At 40.9% G+C, this 26,683-nt stretch overlaps 1 protein-coding gene across 3 annotated transcripts; it reads left to right on the plus strand.

The window, feature by feature from the left end:
* The first annotated feature begins 211 nt into the window (after positions 1-211).
* RAD23B (RAD23 homolog B, nucleotide excision repair protein) lies at positions 212-24,437 on the plus strand. Of its 3 annotated transcripts, none has more exons than XM_053372004.1 (10): positions 212-474; positions 8,110-8,191; positions 10,372-10,451; positions 13,224-13,501; positions 14,558-14,613; positions 15,800-15,921; positions 19,186-19,339; positions 20,536-20,662; positions 20,932-21,121; positions 23,101-24,437. In XM_053372004.1, exons 1-10 carry the CDS (start codon positions 409-411, stop codon positions 23,212-23,214), a joined length of 1,269 nt encoding a protein of 422 aa, XP_053227979.1. In that variant the 5' UTR covers positions 212-408; the 3' UTR covers positions 23,215-24,437. The 3 variants fall into 3 exon arrangements, with proteins under 3 accessions (XP_053227979.1, XP_053227978.1, XP_053227980.1); XM_053372003.1 differs by having other exon boundaries at positions 213-474; positions 15,794-15,921; XM_053372005.1 differs by having other exon boundaries at positions 214-474; positions 15,794-15,921; positions 20,536-20,663; positions 20,951-21,121.
* The last annotated feature ends 2,246 nt before the right edge of the window (positions 24,438-26,683 follow it).

The raw sequence follows: 26,683 nt of genomic DNA on the forward strand, positions 1-26,683 counted from the left end.
TTCCTCTGAGGGAGGGGGAGGGGGTTCCGTGGCGGAAGGTGCCTTTCGTCATCCCTGTCATCATGGCGGCGTCGGCGGCCGCAGCAGCTGGGCCGCGAGCCGAGCGCGAGGATCCCTGTCAACGCCTCCTTGAGCCGCGCGTGCGCAATGGCCCGCCTGAGCGCGAGAGAGCGACGGAGGGGAACGTTTCCTTTTCCTAAGCTCCGCCCACAACTCCTCCCTCCTTTTCCCCCCCTCCCCCGACTTTCACCCACCATAGCCCGAGCCAGCCTAGGCCGGAGCGGTGACTGGAGGACCCAGGGGGAGCTCCCGCCGCCGCCGCCACCACTAGCACCACCACCACCACCACCTTCCCTGAGGGAGCCTGCGGGGGTCGGCTTCGCCGCGGCCTACAGCTCAGCTGCCGCCATGCAGATCACCCTGAAGACGCTGCAGCAGCAAACCTTCAAGATAGACATCGACCCTGAGGAGACGGTGCGGCCTGAGGGAGCGGGAGAGCCGAGCTTGTGGGCTAGGCCCAGGCCTGGGGTTGGGCGGCGCGGCGGGGTCTGAGGGGAAGGTTCGGCTGACAGGAGTCGTGGGGTGGCGGCGAGCGAGAGCCCCGTTTCGAGGCCTCCTTCGGGGCGGTTTTCCTCAGAAGTTGCGGTAGGGGAAAGTTAGAGGGAGGGAGGCCGGGAAACCGGGCGGTTTTATTGGGGGGGGGGAGGGAAGAATCCATTGCGCGGGCTGGTGGTCGGGAGGCCTCGGGGCCCCTCCGGCGGTTCTGAGCCGAGCCCAGGCTGCAGGTTCCGTTCCCCGGCGAGGCCTTTGACGCAGGCTCCGTTGCAAGGCGGGGAAGGGGATGTGCCTCCCCCCCTCCAGGCCTGGGAAGGAGGTGTCTCCCGTTGCAATCTATAGTCGATTCCCGTCCAGCTTGTATATCTGCCGTGCAAGGGGCTCCAACGGTGGTTGGAGGGGCAGAGCGGGGGCTGGTGGGTGGCTCTGGCGGCGTCCTCGAGCGGGGCTTTGCCATGACTGTGCATTATTTCGCTTCGCATGAGGAAGGGGCGTGTGCGAGTTGGGTGCCTGCTGGCTGGATTGCTTGCCTGGATGTCCGCGCGCGCGCTCCCGCCCTCTGGGTATGCAGCGGGAAAAAAGGCCCGTGTCCGTGAGAGGTGGGCAACGAGAGGGTATGCTAAGGCTTTGGGGGCGGGGGCAGGTTCTTCCTGAAGGTTAAATTTTTCCCGCTTGTGCAGCGATCCGTGCTTTTCCTGTTTTGGGTTGAATCAGAAAAGGACGCGCTACGCATCGAAGTGTAGACTGCAAGGGAGTTGTTTCTTTTATATATATATCTTTGTCTCTTAAAGTTTATGCCCGGTTGCTAAACTGGAGTGCCTAGTGCTGGAGAAAATAGGGCGATGCAGGCTCCTCCATAGACTGCTCCAAATGGTTATTCCAAGCCAAACCCTCATTACATTATAAGTAGGTAGCAGAGGAGCAATCTTTGCACTCGCATATTAAAATACTTCTTGAGGCAGTGTGATGTAAGTGTTGGGATGTGTGTTTTTCCTCTCCCTGGTGTGAGCTGTATTGATTTGTCTCTTCAGAAAGGTGATTAGGAAGCAGGAATGTTGTTCTGTTGTTGGTTAATAGTGGCACTTTCTGCAGCCTCAGTGAGCTGAATGCTGAGCCTTTTGGAGAAAATGGGGAAAGATATATAGACATGTTACACTTTGTGACATTTGAGCTATAAGTGGTCAATGAAAGTGAACCTATATTGTCACACAATTTTTTTTAAAAAAAATGTTGCTCCCTTCACATTAGTATGTGAGGGGTAGATACAACACCCTTAATATTCTGCACTGAGCTGCGCTCTGTGTCTTTCCACTCCTCTTTCCAGAGTTCTTGTCTCTCACTGTGGTACTTCATCACAGAAAGCACACTTTCTGAAAACTTGTAAGAAAGGAAGTTGTATAGAATTACATTTGAAACTTGACCCTTTAAAAGCTTAATGTTTTCCTTGCATACCATAAATTATAGAGAATCTAGGCAAGAAGGTAGATGTTACAAGTCATTCCTTAAAATTGCAAAATGTGCAGGAAACAAATTTGAAGACATTGTTTTGATGTATTTTCCTTAGCCTGTACCAGACCTTTCCTTCCTTTCCTATCCCCACAAACAAAACAACAACCGTATTTGCTCCAGAGGGTCTTTCAGTCCTCTGGAAAAGGTTTTGTGGATGGTGGGGCTGCATAGGAAAGAGAGAACCATAGGAAAGGGAAGTCTCATGGGCAGTGGTGGAAGTCTGTTCTGCATGCAGACTAACAAAACTGGGTGCAGTTTTCAGCTTTAGTAGTGTATTTTGTGTTGAAACTATCTTGAAACCTTTCTTGGTATACCTCTACAACCATGTATCTATAGATAGGTTAAGTAAGCTTATAAAATAACCTAAACTGTAGAACAACTGGTAGGTCTGCTTTAAAATGTTTCTTCATGTCAGATTTTAAAAATTATGATTAGATGCCCTTTTCTGAAGTAATATAGAATATGGCTGTCTGTCATGAAGGATGGTTCTGTCCAGTTTTTCCTGTCAGGTTTATGTGCAGCTCCATTGATACTGCTTCATATTTGCTAAAATGCTTCCCCAACTAACTAGGTGCTTGTATAATAGTTACTATTACACCTTCCTGAAGCCACCCTATAGCCTTACATTTGCAGATTTATTACCAAGGAAGGTGGTGGTGGCACTGGTAGGAAGTTGGGACAAATCTGGCATACCTGTAGCTATGAAAGCTTTTTCCATAGACAATGTTGATTTTGGATGTAGCAGTCTGTTCTTGGCTTTGCAAGCCAAATGGATGAATCAGTAAGATCTTAGAACTGTTCTAATCGTTGTGCTTGGAAGGTAGAAAATGAATAAACATTGCTTTGGAGTATGGGGAATGATGTATTTTTGATCTTCAGTCTTCATGAACTCCCTGGTTGTCTTTAGGCAAGCTACTATCTCAACCTCAAATATTTTGTTTGTCTACTTTGGGGATCATATTGTACTATTGTATGAAGTTGTTAGGATTACTAGGATCAGTGGAGAGTACCGTATTTTTCGCTCTATAACACGCACCAGACCATAACACGCACGTAGTTTTTAGAGGAGGAAAACAAGAAAAAAAATATTCTAAATGAAACAGTGGATGTATGATTTTTGTGGTTCATGCTGTGGCCACACACCTGTGATCTGACAGTGAGTTTGGAGTAGCCCAATGCAAAAATACTGAGGATCCATGTGGATCTATGCTTTGTAACCACGTTTTAAGTGGGGAGGGAAGGAAAAGCACTCAAGGGACAAGGAGCATGTGTGGGGTGTTTGGAGAAGGGTGCTTCTAATAATGCAGGAGAGGGGTTTAAGGGGAGAAGGAACACACGTGGGGTGTGTGGAGAAGGATGCTGCTAATAATGCAGAAGAGGGGTATAAGAGGAGAAGGCTCCTCTCCTCTCCTGCTTTGCTCCTTTTAAGCAAGCAGGCTCTGCTTTTCTCCCTCCTCCCCAGCTTAGCGAGCTGAAAAACTTTGCTGCTATGTAGCGAGCTGAGTGGGGAGGAGAGAGGGACAGAGAGCCTGCTTGCTTTAAAGGAACCAACCGGACAGGAGCCGCTTACACTTGTGTAAGCGGCTCCTCTCCTCTCCCGCTTTGCTCCTTTAAAGAAGCAGGCTCTTCTTTAAAGAGGAGGAGGGAAGGAAGGGGAACCATGGATCCTCTGCTCACGACTGCAGCAGATCCCCCCCGCCACCCGTAGGCATTCGCTCCATAACACGCACAGACATTTCCCCTTACTTTCTAGGAGGAAAAAAGTGAGTGTTATGGTGCAAAAAATACGGTACTTTGAACAGTTAATGTTTCTATTGTACTTTTTCAAATTGATGTTTATATGGAGGAGAAATTATGTGTTTGTATTGTGTGGACTGATTTCAGTCACCAAGAAAAAGTGCTGATGGGAATTAGGACTCTTGCAAAATATGGAGGATCGCAGGTTCCCCATCCGTGCACTAGGTCTCATTCTTCTGTAATATGAGGATAATGCTGAACTACATTACAGAATTGTTGTAATGATGGCATGGTTATATGTTAAGTACTCATGGCACTAAACAAGTAAATACTATTTGGGTAAACAGTGTCCTTGAATTGTTGGTACTCACCACTTCTAGCATTGCTTAAACTTTATTTGAAGCCTTGGGAATGCCAAATGTACATTGAAGATGTGGACTAAAAATCATAGCAATAGTATACAAACCCCTGGTTTGGGCAGGTGGGGGGTGGGGAGCAGTTCAACTGAGCAACATGGTGCTAGGGCTAAAAACGTTTCACCACACTGCAGTACTGGAACCATTGACATTTAAAGGTTGATTGTTTGAATGTTTTCTGCTGGTCTGTAGATTGCTGCAGGCTTCACCTCTATGATCTCTTTTGCATTCCATATTTAAAAGTGTATCTTTGGAAAATGCCATTTTGATGAGCTGTAGATTTCAGTAAATATGAAAGATACGCCAGTAATTTATTGCCTACTTCATGGCATTTTTTGGAGTCGTTCAGTGGTTCTGTGTTCAGCTAAGGAAAACACAAGGTGGATACAGTTTTTCTTAGTAACTTTGTACATTTAAGCCAAGGCTGGTGATAGCCAATTGCCTGGTAGTCTGTGTTGAGCAATTTGTCATTCAGATAATTTCATAAAAATCCTCACGGCAAGGAGCACCCTCAAGAGCTCTTTTGTTTTAAAGGGTGATAGAGCAGGCACTATTTCCTGGGGTTCTGATGCTTGCTTCACAACCATCAAATAGAGTTTTATATAATCAATGCAAATAGTAAACACATTATAACAAAAGATGTTCAACACAATGAAATCAAATTTTTTCTTCTAATTTGATGTGCACTAAACTTCTAGCATGAAGGAGGAACCCCATGTAAATAAGAAGTGTCCAGCCTTCTGCTTGATTATTTTCCTGATTCTCTAATTTATCTGTCTCAGACTTGAAAGCTGCATTAAAGGTAAAAAGGTAAAGGACCCCTGGATGGTTAAGTCCCGTCAAAGGCAACTGTGGGATGCAGCGCTCATCTCGTTTTCAGGCCGAGGGAGCCGGCGTTTGTCCACAGTTTTCTGGGTCATGGCTAAACCGCTTCTGGTGCAACGGAACACTGTGACAGAAACCAGAGTACACGGAAACACCATTTACCTTTGCACCACAGCGGTACTTATTTATCTACTTGCACTGGTGTGCTTTCGAACTGCTAGGTTAGCAGAAGCTGGGACAGAGCTATGGGAGCCCACCCCATCACGTGGATTCGAATTGCCAAACCTTCTGATCAGCAAGCCCAGAGGCTCAGTGGTTTAGACCACGGTACTATCCACGTCCCTCAGTGAATCACCTCATTCACTGTGGGGAGGATCCACCTTGCTACTCCAGCAGATTATGTCATCGCTTGCGCCTATTCAGTGATGTATTTACCCCTTCACTGTAGCACAGCAAACAGGTGCTAAAATAGTGTTGAGAAGTACCTACTTCAAAATGTCAAGAGAAGGGGTGTGTTACTGACCACAAGGAGTTAGTAAAGGGAAACAGGCAACACTGCTCACCGGCCAATGTCCTGCCCATCATAACTTGCAGTTCTTTTAGCCAGCAAATACATTTTCTGGAAACTGGACAACTCATGAAATTGTTCAAGGTAAATGTTAAGGAATCTAATGTTGGTGCTCTGTTCAGTTGTATTCTGCGTTGTATTTAGGCTTTTCTATTTGTTACCAACCAGTATTAGAAACTCAGATATATAAGCTAATAGCCAAATGACACCTAGATTTGCACCTAGGTTTTGGTCGCCGCAATGCACTGTCTAGTCAACTCCCCCCTCCCCCCCGGTGAACATCAAATAAAACAATCTACCACTGCTCTTTAGTAAACATAAGTTTGCAGCCTTAGTAAATGAAAATCTTTGTAGAATGAATGGATCTGCAAAATCTTTTCCTGACTGTTATTTTTATCTCAAAACTATGGGACAGTTTTACTTTTTCAGGGAATAGACTTATGCATGGCGATTCAGATGCTATTCAGATCACTTTCAGCAGTGTTCATTTACAAGTCTTTGTTTTCTTCATTTGTGCTTCTACAGTCCTCTCAAGGACATGTTCTTTCCAGAGGCAGCTTCTAAGTATTTCGCACCCAAATTACAGAAGTTACAAACATGCAGCCTTGTAGTTAGGTGACCATGGTTTTGAACAAAGGTAGGGATGATGCTGGAACAAAGATAGCTAAAAATAATATGCCTGGCAGTTGTTCATAATTTTCTTTCTGGCAAAACCATGAATGATTATGCAGTAAAGTTCTTAACTTGTGCAGAATTGAAAATATATTTGAATTGGCTCAATGTAAAGTTGAACTTTCAGATTTTTCAACCCTATATTTTTAATTGTTTGTCGGTCTCTGGTACATTGTACCTTCTTTTACTTTGATGACTTTGTGAATTCTGATTTGATCCATGCCTCTTGGATTAATGCATGGATTGAAATTTAGTTTTAAGTATTTCTGAATGCCCTGAAGCAGTTCTCTGTTAAGTTTTGAGAGAATGTTTTAAAATACTTGTTTAAACCATTAAATTTGAATACTAATATTATACTAATATTTATGTGGATTACAAGAATTGCAGATTAATGTGGAAATATGTTGGAACAGAACTGTGGGTGAGCATCTGTGAAAGTTACTAGGACTGGAGATGGACTCATCCATCCTTGGTACTAAGCCTACTGCATGCACTAATCTGGATCCCCACCCATCTAAAATATGAGATCAGCAAGTAAATTGGATGGCAGAAGGAAAGGGGTAAAATTCCTATTGCCTGGCAATACAAGATTCTCAGGCATGCTGCCATGAAGTATAAAGGTGTAAAGTCATCAATGGCATTCCTGAAAGATCTTCTCTTCTCATATCCCTACTCCCTTGGCAGATTGACAGTCAAATTAAAACTCTTCCTGGTCGTGGCATTTTTGCTATTGTCAGCGTGTTCTACATGCTACTGAATGAATATGCTTTTGTCATGGGAAGGGAAATTGCATCAGACTTATTAATAAAGATCTGGACTTAAATTAAAGGCAGTCTCTTCCTTATAGAAAGACAGTGCTGTCTAGTTAACTCTTAATGCTGATGAGTACTTCTGGCACTATTTCTGCCTATGCATTCCTGAGACCGAAGGACAACATGCTGCATTAAATAGACTTGTATAAGCTCAGTTCTTTAAGTTAATACTGTGGAATCTTTGGACCTTCATGTGGTGTAAATTCAGGCACAAAATTGTACCAAAAAGCTTAAATGCACATGAAAAATGTACTGGTATTTTTTTATACGTTATCTCCTGTTGTCTGATTTTATTGTGTTAACTTCTTAATTGAGTTGTGGGGGTTGATCTCTTGCAAATGTGATTGACCACTTCAGGCATTTTTTGTGAAGAGGCAGGGTATATATATTCACTTTTATTAGTGACCAGTACACAGTCAAGAGCTCCAAACTAATGCACAGAGTTTTGTGGTTCTTGAAACATAATTGCCATCTTGTGGTAAACAAATTCCTATTCAGCTTCGCTGAGTAGCTTAATTTCCCTTTCAGAATTTTTAGGGTAAAGTGAGACCCTGAGCAGAAGGGTGGGGGTACAAATGTGATTAACTTAATCTGTGTCCTATGGGCTGAACATTTTGAAAGTTTAAACTGAAGTGTTGAGCATAGGTGTGTATTTAATGTTTGGATTCCATGTAATCTTTTCAATTGACAGAATTATCTAATTGTTGAAGAATTACTAATACAGAAAATACTTCCAGCAGAGCAGGAATGGACACCTGTGGCTCTCTAATATGTCTCTAGTTTCCAATCATCCCTGGCCATTGGCCGTGCTGACTGGGGCTCATGGGAGTTGCATTTCCTCAGCATATAGAAAGCCACAAGTTCCCCATATGCCATAGAGGAAACAAAACTTTGTATCACAGACAAAGAATGTGGCCATCACAGGTGTCCTAATGTTTATATATATATGCATATATTTGAAAACACTGTTCATAAGAGTTCTAACTAAACTTTCTAACTAAACTGTTTGTTGTAGGTGAAAGCGTTGAAAGAGAAGATTGAATCAGAAAAGGGGAAAGATGCTTTTCCAGTAGCAGGCCAAAAATTAATATATGCAGGTAATGTTTTTGCACATAGAAATTATTTCTAGGTGTTACTGTAAGAGGAACAAAAAAAGTTGGCAGGTCACAAAGAGCTCCATCCAGCTGACATGAGAAGCTTTTCAATCTTATTGGGGAGGGATTTAGGCACATACTTAACTCTCTCCTTACTACCAGTGGGGCTTAATAAATGCTTAATTTTGGGCTTGATCACACCCAAAGAAACCAAGAGTTAATCTCTTGGGTAATATATGGAATTGATAGAATAATTCTCCTTGACCATTGTTTTCCCAGAAGAAAGAATTTTCAGCTTCCTTTTGGACTTAACTTATTTTGCATCTGATGCTTCAGCTAAATTACAATAATCTACAGCATGGGTAGGCAAACTATCACCTTCTAAATCCGGCCCGCGGACGGTCCAGGAATCAGCATGTTTTTACATGAGTAGAATGTGTCCTTTTATTTAAAATGCATCTCTGGGTTATTTGTGGGGCATAGGAATTTGTTCACCCCCCCCCCCAAAAAAAATATAGTCCGCTCCCCCCCCCCCAAGGTCTGAGGGACAGTGGACCGGCCGCCTGCTGAAAAAGTTTGCTGACCCCTGATCTACGGCATTTATATAGCATATTCCAACAAAGCACTTAACGTACATAATCTCAGTTACCTACCCTTACAACAAGCTGTCGCTAATTGATAGTGGGATATAAGCACTGAAGGGGATAAATGGAACAATTTATGGACAAAAGCACAATATAAACCTCTGCCACCAGCTACTACAGAAGATTCACTTTGCATGGATATTTAACACCAATATGTATCTTATATCAAGCCCAATAACTTAGTTATATTGGAGAGGATGCCAAATTATAGATACATACCAACAGATGCGGTGGGAGTTATAGAAGTTTTAAATCTCACATTAAAGAAACATGAACAAGCCCATTAATTTAATAAGTTTTTTAGAACTGATTCACATTTTCCTTACTGCCATAGCTACTAAAATGGAGCAATAGTGTTTTCACAGGTGGAAACGGATTGGAAGGAACTCAGTTCTGCACTAAGGCAAGCTTTGCCATCAGTACACGCATTTCAACTCTCCAGAGAGCATCCCCACTCTCCTACTCCTGCACGCTATTCTGGAGGTTCTCCTGTGTGTGCCCCTGAGCCAGTTTCTAGGAGCGGGGGGAAGTCTTGTTGCACAAGTGGAAGTCCTTGTGCAGGACTTCCATTGATGGGACTCCGAAGGTGAATCCTGCCCTGAGATAGGGAGGGGTTCGCTTTTGTGTAGGGAACAGCCCTAATTTCTGTGTATCTACTTGACAATGAAGAGATATGTTTCTGCCTATCACATTAGCAGTTGTTTGCTGTTAACTTATTATTTAGCAATATTGTAGCTACAGTACAGACAACTGCCAGAAAGTGAGAAGTGGCTGTCCTTTAAAGAATCCCTCCTTTTGTGAGTCACTGGCTAAAAATGCCTGGTGTGTATTTGGGCTAGCTTAGTGTACTAGACTGACTTAATTAGGTAAAAAAAAATGCTTTCCCTCTTCAATATTCAAAATCAATTAAGCTGGAAAAAGTTCTGCTGTAGACTAGTTAAATTGTTAGAGCAAATGGAGGTTACATTGTAAACAAGCAATGGGACTCAGGCGAAATTCAATACAGTCATTTTTTTGAATGACTGCTTATACAGAAACTAAGAAAGTCCATGAATGAACATAGCATGAAAAAGGATGACTAGGAGCTACACGGTGTTTCCTTAACTTGCAGCATGGAGAACTTAAATGTTTTATCACCCCATAGTAGCCAAGAAAAGTGACACACATGGAGACATTGGATAGAATCATTTGTCTGGAGGTTGCAGACAAATGACTACATGTGCTGCTACCTTAGCTACCATATTTTTCCGTGTATAAGACTAGGTTTTCCCCCTAAAAAATAATGTCAAAAATTAGGGGGCGTCTTATACTCTGGGCCATCTCCCCCCATTTTCTTAAATCTGGGTCCCCAAAAATAGGGGGTGTCTTATACATGGGGTCGTCTTATAGACGAAAAAATATGGTATATCCTTAGCTAAATGACTATCGCCATTTGACTCCATCTTTAGATTTCTACACAGAGTGAACACAATGCAATTGCATTCATGGGATCATGTTAAATGTGAAGAAAAACTAACATGAATGACTTTAATTTTCTAGGTAAAATTCTTAATGATGATACTGCTCTTAAAGAATACAAAATCGATGAAAAGAACTTTGTGGTGGTTATGGTGACAAAAGTAAGTCTCAGTGTAATCAGTAATATTCTGGCATGGGTGGCAGGGGGTTGCTCTTAAATTGTTCTTTATTGACTTGTAATATAAGAAAACAGGCTGTTGGTAACTTTTATCCTGAGGTTTTCTAGTTTTGTAATATATTAAGAGAACATTCAGCACTATAATGACAGAAAAAACAAGAATGTTGAAATGTATACTATAAAGGTTTGTGAGAATTTGTTTGCTGTGAAGTGCATGTAGCAGCGGTGAATATATTTTTCAAAAATGTGGAAGTAGCTAAATTTTACTTATAAACTCAAGAGTTTATATTCTCTTCTCTCTCACATCTCTTGGAATTTATTGGATCCAGGCTATTTATATATCTGTTGAAAAATACACTTGGTTTAACGTACACCTTTATCTAAACTACTGTTAAGTGTGATTTTTCATTATCTCAAATACTGGTATCCTAGACAATTCTGATCAGATCCTCCCCTGTTTGTCAGATTAAATTAGAGCAGATAGTAGATGGGCAGCTGACATAACTAAAAACTTTCCATCTTTGAGACACATTCTCTATGTATTACAATTGACTGCATGATGAAACTATATTTTGATGTTAAAGTTATGGTGGGATGTGTTGAAAATTGTCAGGTTAAAAATGATCTGCCTTGCTAGCCTTTTTCCACCTGATTTTGGAGGATGGGTCCTTGACTGACTCCAGCTACAAAAGCTGAGGCTGCTGAACAGACACTTGGGTTAGGGCGGGGGTTGTCAACCTGGTCCCTACCGCCCACTAGAATCCACTAGGATTCTAAGTGGGCTGTAGGGGGTTCTACGGCACAAGCTGAATCCTCCTTCCATTGAGCACTGGTGGGCGGTAAGGAAATTTTACCATCAAGAAAGATGCATTAGTGGGCGGTAGGTATAAAAAGGTTGACTACCCCTGGGTCAGGGTATAGTTTAGGTTTTTTTTGTTGCAGTTGTTGATATTAATCTTTTGGCATCTCTGTTTTTAGATCTTACAGTGTATCTGGAAATTGCTGCAAAAAGTTGTGTTCTTTTTGATGTGTTTTGTTTTATTGCTTGAGTACTTTTGTTATTTTGTAATTATGTAAATCATACGTTGTAAGCTGCCTGGAGCATAATTTTAAGTACGGTAAGGCGGCCTACAAATCTTGATGATGATGAAATAGAGCAACGACTCTACAGCTTGCTGCAATGCTTGGCAGGGGGTTGGACTCGATTGCCCTTGTGGTCTCTTCCAACTCTATGATTCTATGTGCGTTTTGTTGCTTGATTGGCAACAGTCTTTCTTTTTCAGTTTGTCTTTCTGAGATTCTGGCCTCCTCAAGGCCACTAAAAATAGCAATGAATTAAACCCATAACCAGACCTTGGTGGCCATATTATCTGTGTCTATTTGAACATATTGATGACTAATGGTTTTCAACAATGGTTAAACAGGATTTTGCTGAATTGCTTTTCAAATGACCTGATTGTGTCCCTGCTGCAAAAAGGTTTTCTTTACTGGCAGGCATTTAGCTTACTGTATAGATCTATTCAGGGATGGTTTGATTGTTAACCCTTTCTGCATTGATTTGTCCTGCTTTGTAGGCCCCACAAATACGTCCAGTAAAACCTGTATGGTGCTGGAAGATTCAGATCAGATTGGTTGGCTCACACCATCACTATTTGTAGATGCTCTGAAACATACTCAATATACTTTCAGTAGAAGTTTGGTAGTGAAGGGCCAGCTGTCTTTCATGGAAAAATACCTGCCACCACTGATCTTCACATTGTAGAAATGCCCAGAAAGTTTGAAATAAAGTCAACAGGCTCTGTAAAAAAAAGAAAAGAAAAAAAAAAGAAATAAAGTCAACAGTTCTTGGAACACAGTTTGAAAACTACTGTTCTGGTAGAAACAGCATAACCATATGTATGTGATTGGGTATAAATTATATTTCTAGAATAACAGCACAGTTGTTTTAAGAATATTGAAAAGAATACACTTAGGGTATTGCATGACACATGCGGTAATACCAAGTGACACAAAATGTGCACGGTGGTTTTCTAGCCATAAAGGGTTATAGCCGACTAAGTTTTAATCTGTGTAGACCCACTGAAGTTAATGGATCTAAAATTACTCATTCTCATTAATTTCAGTTGGTCTAATCTGACTAAGACTAGTATGGGCTACAACCTGTAATGAATATTTCTATTCAAATACAGTGGTACCTCGGGTTACAGACACTTCAGGTTACAGACGCTTCAGGTTACATACTCCGCTAAGCCCGAAGTAGTACCTCAGGTTAAGAACTTTGCTTCAGGATGAGAACAGAAATCGCGCGGCGGCAGCAGGAGGCCCCATTAGGTAAAGTGGTACCTCAGGTTAAGAACAGTTTCAGGTTAAGAATGGACCTCCAGAACGAATTAAGTTCGTAACCTGAGGTACCATTGTACATCACAGGTCGTCTCATCACTTTGCATTGACCACATCATTGCAGTTTTAGTAATTCCAAGGGGCTACTGTTGTGTGTAATATCTTTCATGTACAATGGCTGCTTCTGCCATGCTAATGCAAACCCATCAGATTTATTTTGGACTCTTACATATGCTCATGAGAAGCTAACACTGCAACAGGCATATGGAGTGATATAAATCAGTATTTGTGTGGTGGATGTAACTTCCAAGATGAGCCCTGAGAGGTGTATGAAAACGGCCAATCACTGGTGCATGCTAAAAATGAAAAAGGATGGCTTGTGAATTTGATTCATTTAGATTTCTTTGTTTTATAGCCCAAAGCAGCTGCTGCTTCAGCTCCATCCCCAACTACAACCCAGCAGTCAAATGATACCACCACTACTGTTAGTTCTTCTACGATAGCTGCTGCAGCCCCCAAACCTACACCTGTTCCAGCTTCTGCGCCTGCACCAGTTTCAGCACCTGCACCAGCTGCCCCGACACCAGCTGCAGTGGCTTGTGAACCTGTGCCTGTAAATGCTCCTGTAGAAGAGAAACCAGCAGATAAACCAGTAGAGACACCAGCTGCCACTAGCCCAACATCTACAGACAGGTATGAGCAGATTATTAGAAACCAGAGTCTTGTTTATTATCACCACTTATACTAAATTTGGCACTAGGACTTCTTGGAGGGCATCAAAATTGCTGAAAAAGAGAAATATTAATTTTCAACCCTCCTACATGCTCCCTTCCAAAAATCCTGTTTTATTTTTTAAAAAAACCAATGCTTCAGTATAGAGCACCAATGCATTTTTATCTTGTACAAGTCTTTTTACTAACTTCTGAAAATGGTTAATATGCCATGAATAATAATAATAATAATAATAATAATAATAATAATAATAATACCCTGCCCATCTGGCTATGTTTCCAGTTGAGTTACTGTGTGAAGTTGTCAATATGTTGTTAACTTTGAGCTTTTATATATGTTTGTTAATAGAACTTATACAACAGTAGTTTGCAAGTATACTTGCTCAAGGTGATTCTGCAATAATTACAATATGGCAATGTAGCTTTTCCACAGGATGAACCAAAAGCAGTAGATTTAGCCATGTTCTAGTTTTTTTAAGTATTTCACTAGAGTGCAAGTTGATAGGTTGTTAAACATTTCCATTTCCTCCCCGAAAAGTGATTAAATGATGCACCAAAGGAAGCTATTTGGAAACTGGGCATGAACATCTGTTCAGTCAGTTTCAGCAAACAATGAGTCAGTCTCAGAGTTGGTAAAATTTGTGTGCATTTGAAGCTTGACCCTTGGTCAGTTGTCAGTAGACTACAGCTACTGAATGTGCCACTTGCATTATTTTGTACTTTACCCTCATATCCCTGGTTGAATTTCTGTTGTGAGCAATTAAGCCAATACCTGTAATGGTGGGTGCTAGTCTGTATTTTTCATAATCCAGTTTGTGTCTCCATGGATTGCAACTACTGTGGGAAAGGAAGTTTGGACCACTTCTACTAGCAGCATTTTGTTTGGGTAAAAACAGATGTATATATTGCAGACAAACCATTTTTGATTATTCATAAGCAAAATTATAATATAAGCCCCTTGAACTCTAAGCCGCATGAGCCTTTTTAAAGGAAATGAGTGGTTTTTGTTCTGTTACAGTACCACAGGTGATACTTTGCGATCCAATCTCTTTGAGGATGCTACAAGTGCACTTGGTAAGTATTTTCTGATAGTTGTTTGAGTGCCTCTTCTATGAAAGACTCGCAAAAAGCACCGCTTGCACCCTACTTCAGACATTAGTGTTGTAATTCAAAAAATGTGACACTTTGAAATGTCAGCGTTAGTGAATATTTTAATATGGCAAGTGAGTTTATCTGCAGAGAACAATCTCCATTCTTATTATACAACAAACTTTACTTGCACCTCCTGGTTTCACTATCTTGCCTTTCTTAAATCTGTGTCAAAAGCACATGCTCCAAATCAATTGCAAGCCATATAATTCAGCAGTCAAAGTTTACAGCTATTAACGTTGGTAGTTTTACAAGAGGGTAGATTTCTGAGGGGGAGTTGGAGGGAGACAGTATGTCCCCAGTATTAACTACATTGGACTTGTTTTTAACCATAGGGACAAAGGCATTTGTAAAACTTAAGGGGTAATACCAGTTGTCTGCTGCCAAGATGGCAACTCTAGAAATGTAGAATAATATGTATCCAATTTTGATGTGTTCAATGGGGAATTGCCGAATTGATCAATTTTATTAATTAAGTTCTTACTTTGCTTAGCCAGTTACTTACAGGGAAGTTCTAATTGTAAGGTGTTGAGGGTTGCTAGGGTAGGGGAATGGGTAGGATCAGTAGGGGGATCTGATGATAGAGAGCTTATTGTTGGTACTGAAAGCCACCCAGAGTGGTTGGGGCAACCCAGTCAGATGTGGAGGGTATAAATAATATATTATTCTTAATAAATTATTACTACTTTTCTAAAACTTTGTTATCTATGTTGTTAAGAAGTACTTCTGGAAAAACGAGGACCTTGTCTGCTTTATGTATTGAAGATTGCTGCATAGAATCCTGTTGTACTGTGGATCCACCTCCACCTCTCTCTCCCCACCCCTCTCTAACAGTATTGGCTAATAATTCTCAATTACAGTTGGTCACTTGAATAGCTTTTGCATTAAGCTTGACACTTCAAAAGTAAAAAAACCCAAACTGATCGGCATCTGTCTAGGAAAAACACTTTCTAGCTTTGTACATCAAATGGCTTTCTTAAGCCAGACGTTATTATAATTAATTAATGACTGCAGCAAGGAATGGATATTTTTGACACCTTTCCTCCACCTTCTTTAAATCTGCATGTTTCTTTCATCTTAATCTTTGCTCCTCTGTTCTTCCTAGTAACAGGTCAGTCCTATGAAAATATGGTGACTGAGATCATGTCGATGGGCTATGAGAGAGAGCAAGTAATTGCTGCACTGAGAGCCAGCTTCAACAATCCTGATAGAGCAGTGGAGTATCTTCTGATGGTGAGCATGTTCTCCTGATATTCATAATTTCTTGTTATGCCTTCTGCCACCGACTTTGGGTGTGACACAGTCATTAACAGAAAGAAAAACCAAAGGTTGGGAGGTGAATAAAAACTGAAAATAAAACATTATAGCTGACCTATTAACTTTCATTCTGCTGTTAAAACAAATGTAATTTTCAGCCATAATCCAAATGATTTCAGCTCTCCTCTTTACTGTTTTAAAAAATGTGTAGCCTTTTTGATCTGCAAGAAAGAAGGATGCTTTGGAAATGGCAAATATATGAGAAATGAGTTTGGATCCAGAAAGAAGTGTGTGAAAAAAGTATGTCTTTTATGTTCAGGCAGATCTGGCAAGCCAATCTTGATATGGTCCAATAAAACCAGTCTTCTCTCTCTGACCTTTAATGAAAGCAAGTTCCTTCACAGGGATCTTCATCTCCTTAGGGCATGTACAGTTAATGTGAGCTTCCTTTTTGCAACCAACATTGGCAGGGCAGGGCAGTTTCTTACATCCTCAGTGCTTTGTTCTCTTAGCAGTAGTCCATACCTCATAACATCTCAGAGTTGGGAGTTCAGAGGGCAACAACTCTCTGCCAGTTCCAATTAGGTTGCTCATAAGTGCGAATGTCCCTAGTCTTGTTCTCTGTTTAGAAGCCATTGTAGGTCAATCCCCACTGGTTAGGATGGTAGTAGCACAGACGCGGAAGCAATTTTTATCCCACAGATGAAGATTCTTCAACCTGTGAAAGAAAGAAATATAGCTGCTGCTCAAATTAGTGAATGCTATATATATGTGTGTGTGTGATTGTCATATACAGTTTAATATAAAATATGTATAATATATAAATATTAAAATAATATTAATTTATAACATAACTGCAAGTACTTGGCAATCATTTTTAATGATTTTTATGTGATTTTACACACATTTTTTACAAAAACTATTAATAGGGCAAGTTTAAAATTATTGGAAATTATACAAAACATTTAAAATATTCAATATTTCTTACACAAAATTAAATTATATTAATTTAACCATAATATCTTTTGAATTCCCAAGTCATTTTACAGCTTTTTAACACCCCTCATTTTTGGAATTGGAAAGTTGAAAAATTCAACACTCCCTGATTGACCATGCTGATGGCATTTGGAGTCAAAAAACCCCCCAAAGGGCTGCAGGTTCCCTATCCTGAGAATATGTAAAGGTGACTTCTGAAACGTGGTGTGTTTCTTTTACTATAAAGTGTACACGTTGGCTCCAGAAGCCATTGCCCACTCCTGAACCATCTATTGCAAAATCATTTGTAAAGTTCCCTGCCTGCAATATATTGGTGACCATGGCATTGCAAAATATCTGAGTATTTAATACATAAAATGGTTGGACAAGGTTTCCTAATCATTTATGGGAGACTGCTTGTAAGTTGTCTGCTTCTACTAATTCAGCTGTTTCAATCTTAAGTTCACCCCTGGTTAAGTAACGTTCATACATTTCATCCCCTTTGTGTCAGTTCTAGATAGTAAATGTTATAACCCATTTTTGTATAGATTACTTTTTTTTTTAGTCACGTCAAGCTGATTAGGTGGAAAGCTAAGTCGCTGCTTGTTTAGCTGTGGTCATGCGTCTTCGAGAACAGGCTTGCTAAGTTTTCAGTTAACTATAAAGAAGTGCAAATTACTTTCATGGAGCGGGGAAATGGAGGCACAAACTCTTTAGAATGAAAATGCTAATTGTGTAAATGAATAATACTGAAGAAGATATGCTTGCTAGTTGCTTCCATTCTAGTTTGAGTGTTAGCAACTCCAGCCCTTTTGTTCTCTTATGCGGGCAAAAAACTTCAGCTGGGATCTGGGTCTATCAGACTTTCAGATTTGTGTATCATAGGCATTGTGTATCGTTGCTGCATCTTAATTTCTGTACACAATAAAACATTTGTTTATTTAGCTTAGGTCTGCTGGCTGTTATTTACCTGAACTTTGGTGTGGCATTGATTAGCTTTGTGTTCCTACTTTGGTGATTTTGGTCTTGGTTTGTCTTTGCACACTTTTCTGAAAAGGCAGGTGTGGCTTAAAATGTGAAAAGCAACCTCAGTTGCCAAAACAATCCCTGCAACAGCCAAGCTTCACACTGATTGTTTCTGCATGGCAGAAGGTTTTTAGCATAAAAGAGGAAAGCTGCAAATCCTTGCCTCTGCTGGGCCATCCACCAGCCTTTGGGACCTAGATAGCTATGCCAACCTGCCCTCCCACCTGTATAATTGACAATTAGATTGTGGATGAGGTTGCCTGACCTGGCATACATCACAAAGACTTGGGTGGATTAGCTGCCCAGGTCTGACCTCTTCCAGCTGTGCTCCGTCAGGTACTTAGTGCAACACCAGCATAGATTGGAAGAATTAGAGTGTGGCTGTCACTTACATAACTTCATATTAATCAGAAAAGCCTTTATACTTGGGCTACAGTTTCAAGGGTTTGTACCTAACACCATATCATAGTCAGAATATGGCTCTTCTTGGTGTCCTGTTAGTGCCCACCCAGCTGGCTGAGGCAGTCTAGGGTTTGCTATTGGAGAGCATCAATGTTCAGTCTGAGACTGCCTTAGTTAACCTCAGTTTCAAAAATCTGTTGCCATGAAGTGTGAGGCTTTGTGAGAAGAACAGGCCCAAATCGCCCTTTGGTTCAGGGTATTAGTTGAACAGTTCTTCATATCTTGGCCACAGGTTTTCCTTTATTAAAACCAAGATCCATTTAGTTGGGATTGGATGTAGCATTCGTAGTATTTTTCAAAGCCCCGAGATCCTGGAAGCAAGTCCTCTGACCTTCATTTGAAGCTCTCTGCATGCAGATCTGCTTTTTGTTTTAAAATATGGCCTGTCTCAAATGGTGCAAGAAGTTGGAGGTAGAGGGGGAACAGTTTCAGAGAAGTGGAATTTTATCCAGCGCTTGATTTGGACTTGTATGTCGCCTTGTATTTCACCTATTACAGCGAATGCTGATGATCTTTGACAAACATTGAGTGTCTGACAACTTGGGAATATACTGGTGATAGTTTACAGTCGCCTAAATGTGACTCCATTAATTCACTTGTGTATTTCCAAGAAGTGGCCAAATATATGTCCTATTTTAAGCCACTAACAAAAAATATGACTGTGGACTTCACTGGAACATAAACACTTTGCCATTGCCCAGCAGCGCTTTACACACTATGCCTGTTTGGAAGGCTTGTTAATTCTGATTTCTTTTAACACAACTGTGCTCATTTTAGGGTATCCCAGGAGACAGAGAGAGTCAAGGAATGGCTGACCCCCCTCAAGCAGCCAGCACAGTTGCTTCTCCATCTTCAGCAACAGCAGCAGCGGCTGCAGCAGCAGCAGCAGCAGCAACTACCACAACCACAACTACTACTAGTTCTACAGGAGGTAAGGTTTCCATACTCTAAAAGTTCTGCACAAATCCATTGGATGGTTCAATTTGGATAACGTGGTTGTATGCACATTCCTTCCCTGTGACTGCTTCCCTTAAGACCTGGAACTTTCTGACTTGTGTTTTTTCCATAGTACGTGTCTGTAGGAGCAACTAACTGCCCTCGGTAGTTTCTGTTGCAGTCTGTCTTGGAAATCAGTTCTATGCAGACTGATTAATAAATCTTTTTTCACTTGGTAATAACTGGTAAAATACAACTGACCACCAACATGTATCTGAAATGTTGAATTTTTTGGGTGTGGGTGTGTGGAAAGCAAATACTTGATGCCATTTAGAATGAGCTAAAATGAACTTATTACTGCAGAGGTTCAGCAATTATTAATACATTGCTTTGCAGGCTTTCAATGTACGTTGAAAATTTCACACTTGAAAATTAGGTGCCTCCTCGCTCCTAAAACTATTCCAGCAGTGTGTGTGCTGCTGCTTTCTTGGATTTGTGATTTTGAGGTTAAAATAAGGCTCAAGTAACTTTCTCATAAAAATGACTTACTAATTTTTGTAGCGAAAAGGTAGCGATAAATAGAAATAAATGCCTATATTATGGGAGATTCAGGTAGGCAGTAAAAAATGAATAATATATGTGATAGCAAAAATTTGATTTGTCACTTGCTCACTTTTCAGCCTCTCTAAAACAAATATCAATTACCGGTACTTAGAATATACATTTTATGCTCTAGAGTGAGCTTTATAGTGGTTTTTCTACATCACGACAAAGTATTAAAAGTTTTGATAAAATTCATTGCTCTACTTTGGATTTTGTAGGGCCTGATGCCTGACCGTTGGTCTGATTTTTGTTTATAAGTCAATTTTTTAAAAAAACAAAACGCCCTTGTACACCAGACAGTAAGCATGGTGTTCACAAGAAAAATTAGCAATTTGCTCTGTCATGCACCTCAGGCAAGAAACTGAGGAATTATTTTAATCTCTTTCTTGTCACTTTGAGTAAGAAAGTTCTAAGCCTTGGGAGTTGTCAACCCTATATGATTTCAGGGCATCATACCTGTTGAAAAAGGCTTTTCGGTGGGAGGACAACAACTCCCATAATATTCCATGGTAAAATATTTAATAAATATTTATTTTATATGTATGCATAGATATATAAAAAATCTACCCACACCTTTTTCCTTTTCAGGACACCCACTTGAATTTTTACGAAACCAGCCTCAGTTCCAGCAGATGAGGCAAATTATTCAGCAGAATCCATCTCTTCTGCCTGCATTGCTACAGCAAATAGGGCGGGAAAATCCTCAATTATTGCAGGTGACTTTTAAAACATTTTGGGTTGTCTCTGTGTTTTCAGGTGGTTTATTTATATGCATGGGGAGAGGGAGGCAGTAAAGTTGATGAGGCACATTAACTTCAGTTAACTTTTTAAAATTTAAAGCATGCATAAATATATCATCGTAAGGCACTCCTGATTATTACTTGTCGGCATTTTTGATTGCATTATTAGTACAAACAGAAGTGGTTGTGCTTAAGGCTATTGGTAGGAATGAATATGCTTTATTTCAGTGTATTGTTTGCTTTTGTCCTCCCATGCACCACAGCAAATAAGCCAACACCAAGAACATTTTATTCAGATGTTAAATGAACCTGTTCAGGAGTCTGGTCAAGGGGGCGGTGGCAGCGGTGGCGGAGGAGGAAGCGTAGCTGAAGCTGGAAGCCGTCACATGAATTACATTCAAGTAACACCTCAGGAAAAAGAAGCTATAGAAAGAGTGAGTGCAGCATTTTTGTCTCTGTGTTCTTGAAGTAGAGAATAGCTTCCCGTTCTCTGTTACCATACCTTCTATTTCCAAAGTTGAGAGCAGGAGTATATAGCCAAAGTGGCGTCATTTTGTGCACTTATATTACACTGTGGTTATCTAGGTCTGGTAGAAGATCCTGGTAGCGTACATCAAGCCAGCATGGTCTTCCTGTTGGTTGAAAAAGTATAGTGAATCCTTCACTCTAGAAGACCACTGGTGGTATTTAGTATACAGGTGGATGTGTCTTAAGGGCTAATCCAGGGCTTTCCAAACTGTGTGTCGCGACACATTAGTGTGTCAGCAGCAGTGTGTAGGAGTGTCGCGAACGCTGTCCGCACTCTTCTGGGGCTAGAAAGGGGTTAGTTTAACCTCCAGTTTGCTAGCAAAACTGAAATACTGCATTGCAGAATGGTGCATATCTAAAAAGTGTGTCACCAACATGAAAGCTTGGAAAGCTCTGGGCTAGTCTATTGGTAACTGCATTTCACCAGGGACGGTGATGGATCTTGAGATGATTAGGTGAGTTGCAGGTTGAAGCTTACATGTAGTCATTCCCAGCTGCTTCTGCTCACCTGACATTGCTGTGAAGCGGCCAGAACATGCAGTTGACTCACATTGAAGCTACAGGGACCCAACCTCAGCCTGAATGGATGCAGACTGTTCCTGAAGATGTAGCATCTTGCAAGTAGAACTCTGGACAATGGAGTTATGGATACAGCAGTTATGGAAAGTAGTGACCTTGGTTGGAACTGTGCCTGATCCAAAGTCCCTAAGGTGGAAAAGGAGTCTTTCTTGACTGGGCAGGTGTTCCTAGTGAGAGTGATAACGTTTGCCTGTGGCTGGTCTGGGTCTGTTCAGCTAGCATTGATTGATAAGATTGATGCCACAGGCCAGGAGTTGCATTTCTCCTACTTAAAAGGGAGGCTGCCAACTTACCATATGGCATCATCCTGGATTTTATTCCTGAGCTCTTGTTGAACTTCTTCAAGGCATTTTCTCCCTGCCCTGGATGGCGAAGTGGTAGTAATCTCACTGACATATCTCAGACAGCCAGGTGAAAATGGCATCTTTCCTAAACTCTTGCTTGAGTCCAGTACTGATGTCGTGAGATAAAAAAAAAAAATCTATGAAAACTGCAACTTCCTCACCTGATCTGAATTCTACTCTTCTTACTCTTGGATGCTGTCAGTGGAGATTTGAGGGGTGCCATGGATTACACATCCTGTAATTCCATATTATACAATGGCAGACCATCCAGAGTCTTCACTACTGATCAGTCCATCCTTTACTCTGTCAGTTGTGCCTCAAAATTGAGAGCCCAGGAAGCAAGATCTCAGGAACTTTATTGTGGGTATGTCAAGCCTGCCTCAAAAAAGCATTTGTACAGCATGTATGTACAAAGACCAAGTTGTCAAAACCAAGTTGGTTATTGTTCTTTGGGGTGGGGGAGATTGTGAAAGCATCTGACTTCATGGCACCATGTGGATTGCAAATTGGGTGTTTGTACAGAAGGTACTAATTAACTTGTAGTCATGAGGTGCAAATTGCAGGCAGTCGTTTCTTATGGGCAGTATTGATTAGTGATTGAAAGGTCACAGAGGTTTTTTCCTCCTCCAGGGCTGTATTGCTGTGCTATAAGGAGTTTGAACTTCTTAACCTTTCTGGTTTTACATTGCTTAATTTACCTATGTGAACATTTTTCTTTTATTTATTTCAACAATTGCTGTGTATCCCTATTTCAGTAATAATAGTGATAGTAGTAACTGAAGCTGCCTGCTTTTTGTGGGAGGAGTGGGAAAGGGAAGGGGACCTGTTGCTAGGTAGAGTAGGAGCAAGTTATTTGGACAAAGTGCCAGCAAATGGCAGCAGAATTATCTACCTGGAATTTATGCTCAACAAGGAGGCTTGTGCCTGAAATGTGAATTCTAATATCTTTTTCCATCCTACAGTTAAAGGCGCTAGGATTTCCTGAAGGACTTGTGATACAAGCGTATTTTGCATGTGAGAAGAATGAAAACTTGGCAGCCAACTTCCTTCTACAACAGAACTTCGATGAAGATTGAAAGGGAGAGACTTTTAAAATCTCACACATCACACCAGTGCATTACACTTACTGTTCACTGGATTGTCTGGGATACTTGGGCTCATATCCATGATACTTTGTGTAAGGTTGGGGGGAGGGAGAGAAAATATTGAAAGGACACAAGGAAAGACAAGCCCATCTGCTCTAAATTGGCAGGTGTAGCAGATCAAAGTGTAAAATACTATACAACCAAAAACCAGCTTTTTTGCAGATACTTAGTTCCTTTCTTCTATAAATTGTAAGTTCATGCCCCCTCCCCCAGGTTTTCACTCTTTTAGTGTACTAGCTCCCAAAATTAGTGTGGTGCCCTGCTTTATTTCTTTTTAATTAACATTGGTCTTGGAGATAGCAAAGGCTACCTAGAATCAACAGTCTGTATTTCATGATAACACTGGATAACGGCTTCATAAATTTAAGGAAAAAATATATTTGAATAAACGTTAAAATATGCCAAAAATGTAGGTGGTGGGTTTTTTTGCTGCTTCAGAAGTATCGTAATTACTGCAAGAGGCCCATTATTTCACATGAAGTGCTGGATTAAAAATTCAAATTAAACCACTCATTGTTTTAGATTATTGATCACTGATTTTTGAGGTATGTTCTTTTACCTGCCCCCTTCCTTTCATAATAAATGGAGAGGCTATATACACAAAGCTAAACTTAGACCTTTTTTCTTTTTGGGCAAATACTACAAGTTAACTGAATTACTGCTTACTTCAGTGTTGGGTTACAGTAAAGTTTGTTTTTTTAAAAAAATGAACAACCATTGCATGTTTTGGGTTTGATGTATCCCTTTTTGTGAATTGAGCACTTTTTTATTGCCAATGAAGAAAATGTAAACTCTCCATCCTTGTGAAAGTATTTATGAAGAAATCAGATTCCATCCTACCTATATTTTGTTCAAAGTGAAATTGATCAATGAATACAGCTGCAAGTATTTCAAAACTAGGTGTCTTAAATGCTTGTAATCTTATAGTTTCAATCTCTGGGACTCTAAAGGCTATCGTCATTGTATTGCTTTAAAAAGGACTGTAATGTTCCAGTAACTTGCCTTCTCTTCTGTTTTAAAAGCATTGTGAAAATATTTTGCTCTTGAAGAGATGTTCAGAACATGGGAAAATAGATGAACAATCAAGTTATTGGATCCCTAAAGATTATGCACACACACCCTTTACTTCCTATTAAAAGTAACATCTAATTGTATGATTTTGAGTGTTTTTCTTACTGACAGAGAGATACTTTCTGTATGTTTGATTATCCTGAAGTGGTTCTGTATAGTCGTCTCCCCCCCGAATTACTGCTTGAAAATACAGTGGTACCTCGGGTTACATATGCTTCAGGTTACAGACTTCGCTAACCTCTGCTACCTCGGGTTAAGAACTTTGCTTCAGGATGAGAACAGAAATTGTGCTCCATCGGCTCAGCAGCAGTGGGAGGCCCCATTAGCTAAAGTGGTGCTTCAGGTTAAGAACAGTTTCAGGTTAAGAACGGACCTCCGAAACAAATTAAGTACTTAACCCAATGTACCACTGTACTGATTATGTCAATAAGGATCAGTTCTTGGGCCAAATCAGGATGCCTGGTTCCTCAGTTCTAAAATCAGATACAGTGGACCCTCTTGTTAGGAATTTAATTTGTTTTGGGGGCCAAAAAATCCATAACTAGAGGCATCGCTTCTGCGCATGCGCTCAGCGTGATCGAGCACTTCTGTGCATGCGAGTGGCAAAACCCGGAAGAATACACTTCTGGGTTTGCTACTTTTGCAACCTGAAAATTACGTATCCAGAGCAGTACGTAACCCAAGGGTCCACTGTCTATAAAAAAGAGTGGCAGGCATTACATTAGGGTGGTCATGTACACATATTGGGGCTTATTTCAATGTGAAGTAAGTGCATGGAATGCCATGAGTTGGATTTTTCAAAAGCATGCTTTCTGCCACATTTAGTCTGCATAACTTCAGCCTAATTTACAAGCAGTAGACATGCTCAAGCTCTGGACTATACCACTTAAGATTGTGGATAGAAAATTGTTTTTGAAAGCTCTGCAAAAATGCACTTGGCTTTATTTTTAAAGCTTGTTATATCAAACAACACAATGTTACTTCTGTAGCAGTTTCTCTTAAGGGAATAAAAAAAAAATCTGATATCTTCATGCTCTTGAGAAAACTCTTTTTTGTATATTTTATAGAGCTAAGAGAGCCCTCTACTGGCCAGTTCCGTGATATATTTGAGTATATTGTGCAGGCAATTAGCCTCTGATTTAAAGATTTGGATTGCCCACCACCTGTAAAGCAGAAATAAATTAAGGTCTATTTCACTTAGCACACTCCTTTCAGTCACAGGTGCACAGCAAAAAAAGGCAGTTTCCTTGCACTGTAAGGTGTTACTTGCGTTGCATGCTTTCAGATACCTGTTTGTTTAAAAAAACTTCCGTTTTTTGATATGTGTGGAGCCTGTAAGAAATGTTTCCCTGTTCCTGTTTAGAGTTCTAGCCAGCTATGATCTCTTCCAGCAATTCCAACCCCTTCTGCTTGGGAAAAAAGAAGCAGCCAGTTTCCCACGAATGTTGAGTGTGCTCAGTTCCCATGAGTCTGTGCTTTTTGGGGGGCGGATGGTACTTGCTTGCTTCCTGCAGCCACACAGAATGGGTGAAGACTTTGATCCCAGTTCACAGGCCCCCTAAAACACCGGAGAAACCAGTTTTAGCAGGGATAACAGCGAGACACAAGAAGCGTAGTTGAGACTACAGCGCCCCATCACATTTGTTTCAGTTTTCTCTGTCTAGACTTAACACGCTGATCCTAAGTACGTTTAATTTAAAAGAACTTCCTTTAGATATGGGTTCCAAGAATGCAGCTAAAGATCTTACAGCTATATATTTGGCAGGAGTTTTCCTCCCCTTCTGCATCCCATTTTTTAAAAATTGGGAACTTTTGCCTTTAATAATGTTTTCTTGTAGGTGCTGCTAATATTTTAAACGTGTACACTGTATGCTCTTGCCAAGGGTCTAAGCATTTTCAGGCACCCTACAATTGTAACGCAGGGTAGAATTGAATGGATTGTTCCATCAGTGTAAGCATTTCTCCCCTCTTGCCCCTGACCACCATGTTCTGTTCTGGGGCTTCTTCTGACCCTCCACAGCAGATTTGGAGGAGGCAAGAGGGGGGAGCCCTGCAGTATTTGCAGCCTGGCCCATCATAGAGACAGCAGAAGGCATTGCAGGCTGGCTCAGCCCCACCACCAGAACACAGGACTTGCTGATCAGAAGGTCAGTGGTTCGAATCCCTGCGACGGGGTGAGCTCCCATTGCTCGGTCCCTGCTCCTGCCAACCTAGCAGTTCGAAAGCACGTCAAAGCGCAAGTAGATAAATAGGTACCTCTCTGGCGGGAAGGTAAACGGCATTTCCGTTCGCTGCTCTGGTTTGCCATAAGTGGCTTAGTTATACTGGC

This window comes from Podarcis raffonei, chromosome 17 (genome assembly GCF_027172205.1).
Source record: "Podarcis raffonei isolate rPodRaf1 chromosome 17, rPodRaf1.pri, whole genome shotgun sequence".
In the NCBI taxonomy this organism is placed as follows: Eukaryota; Metazoa; Chordata; class Lepidosauria; order Squamata; family Lacertidae; genus Podarcis; species Podarcis raffonei.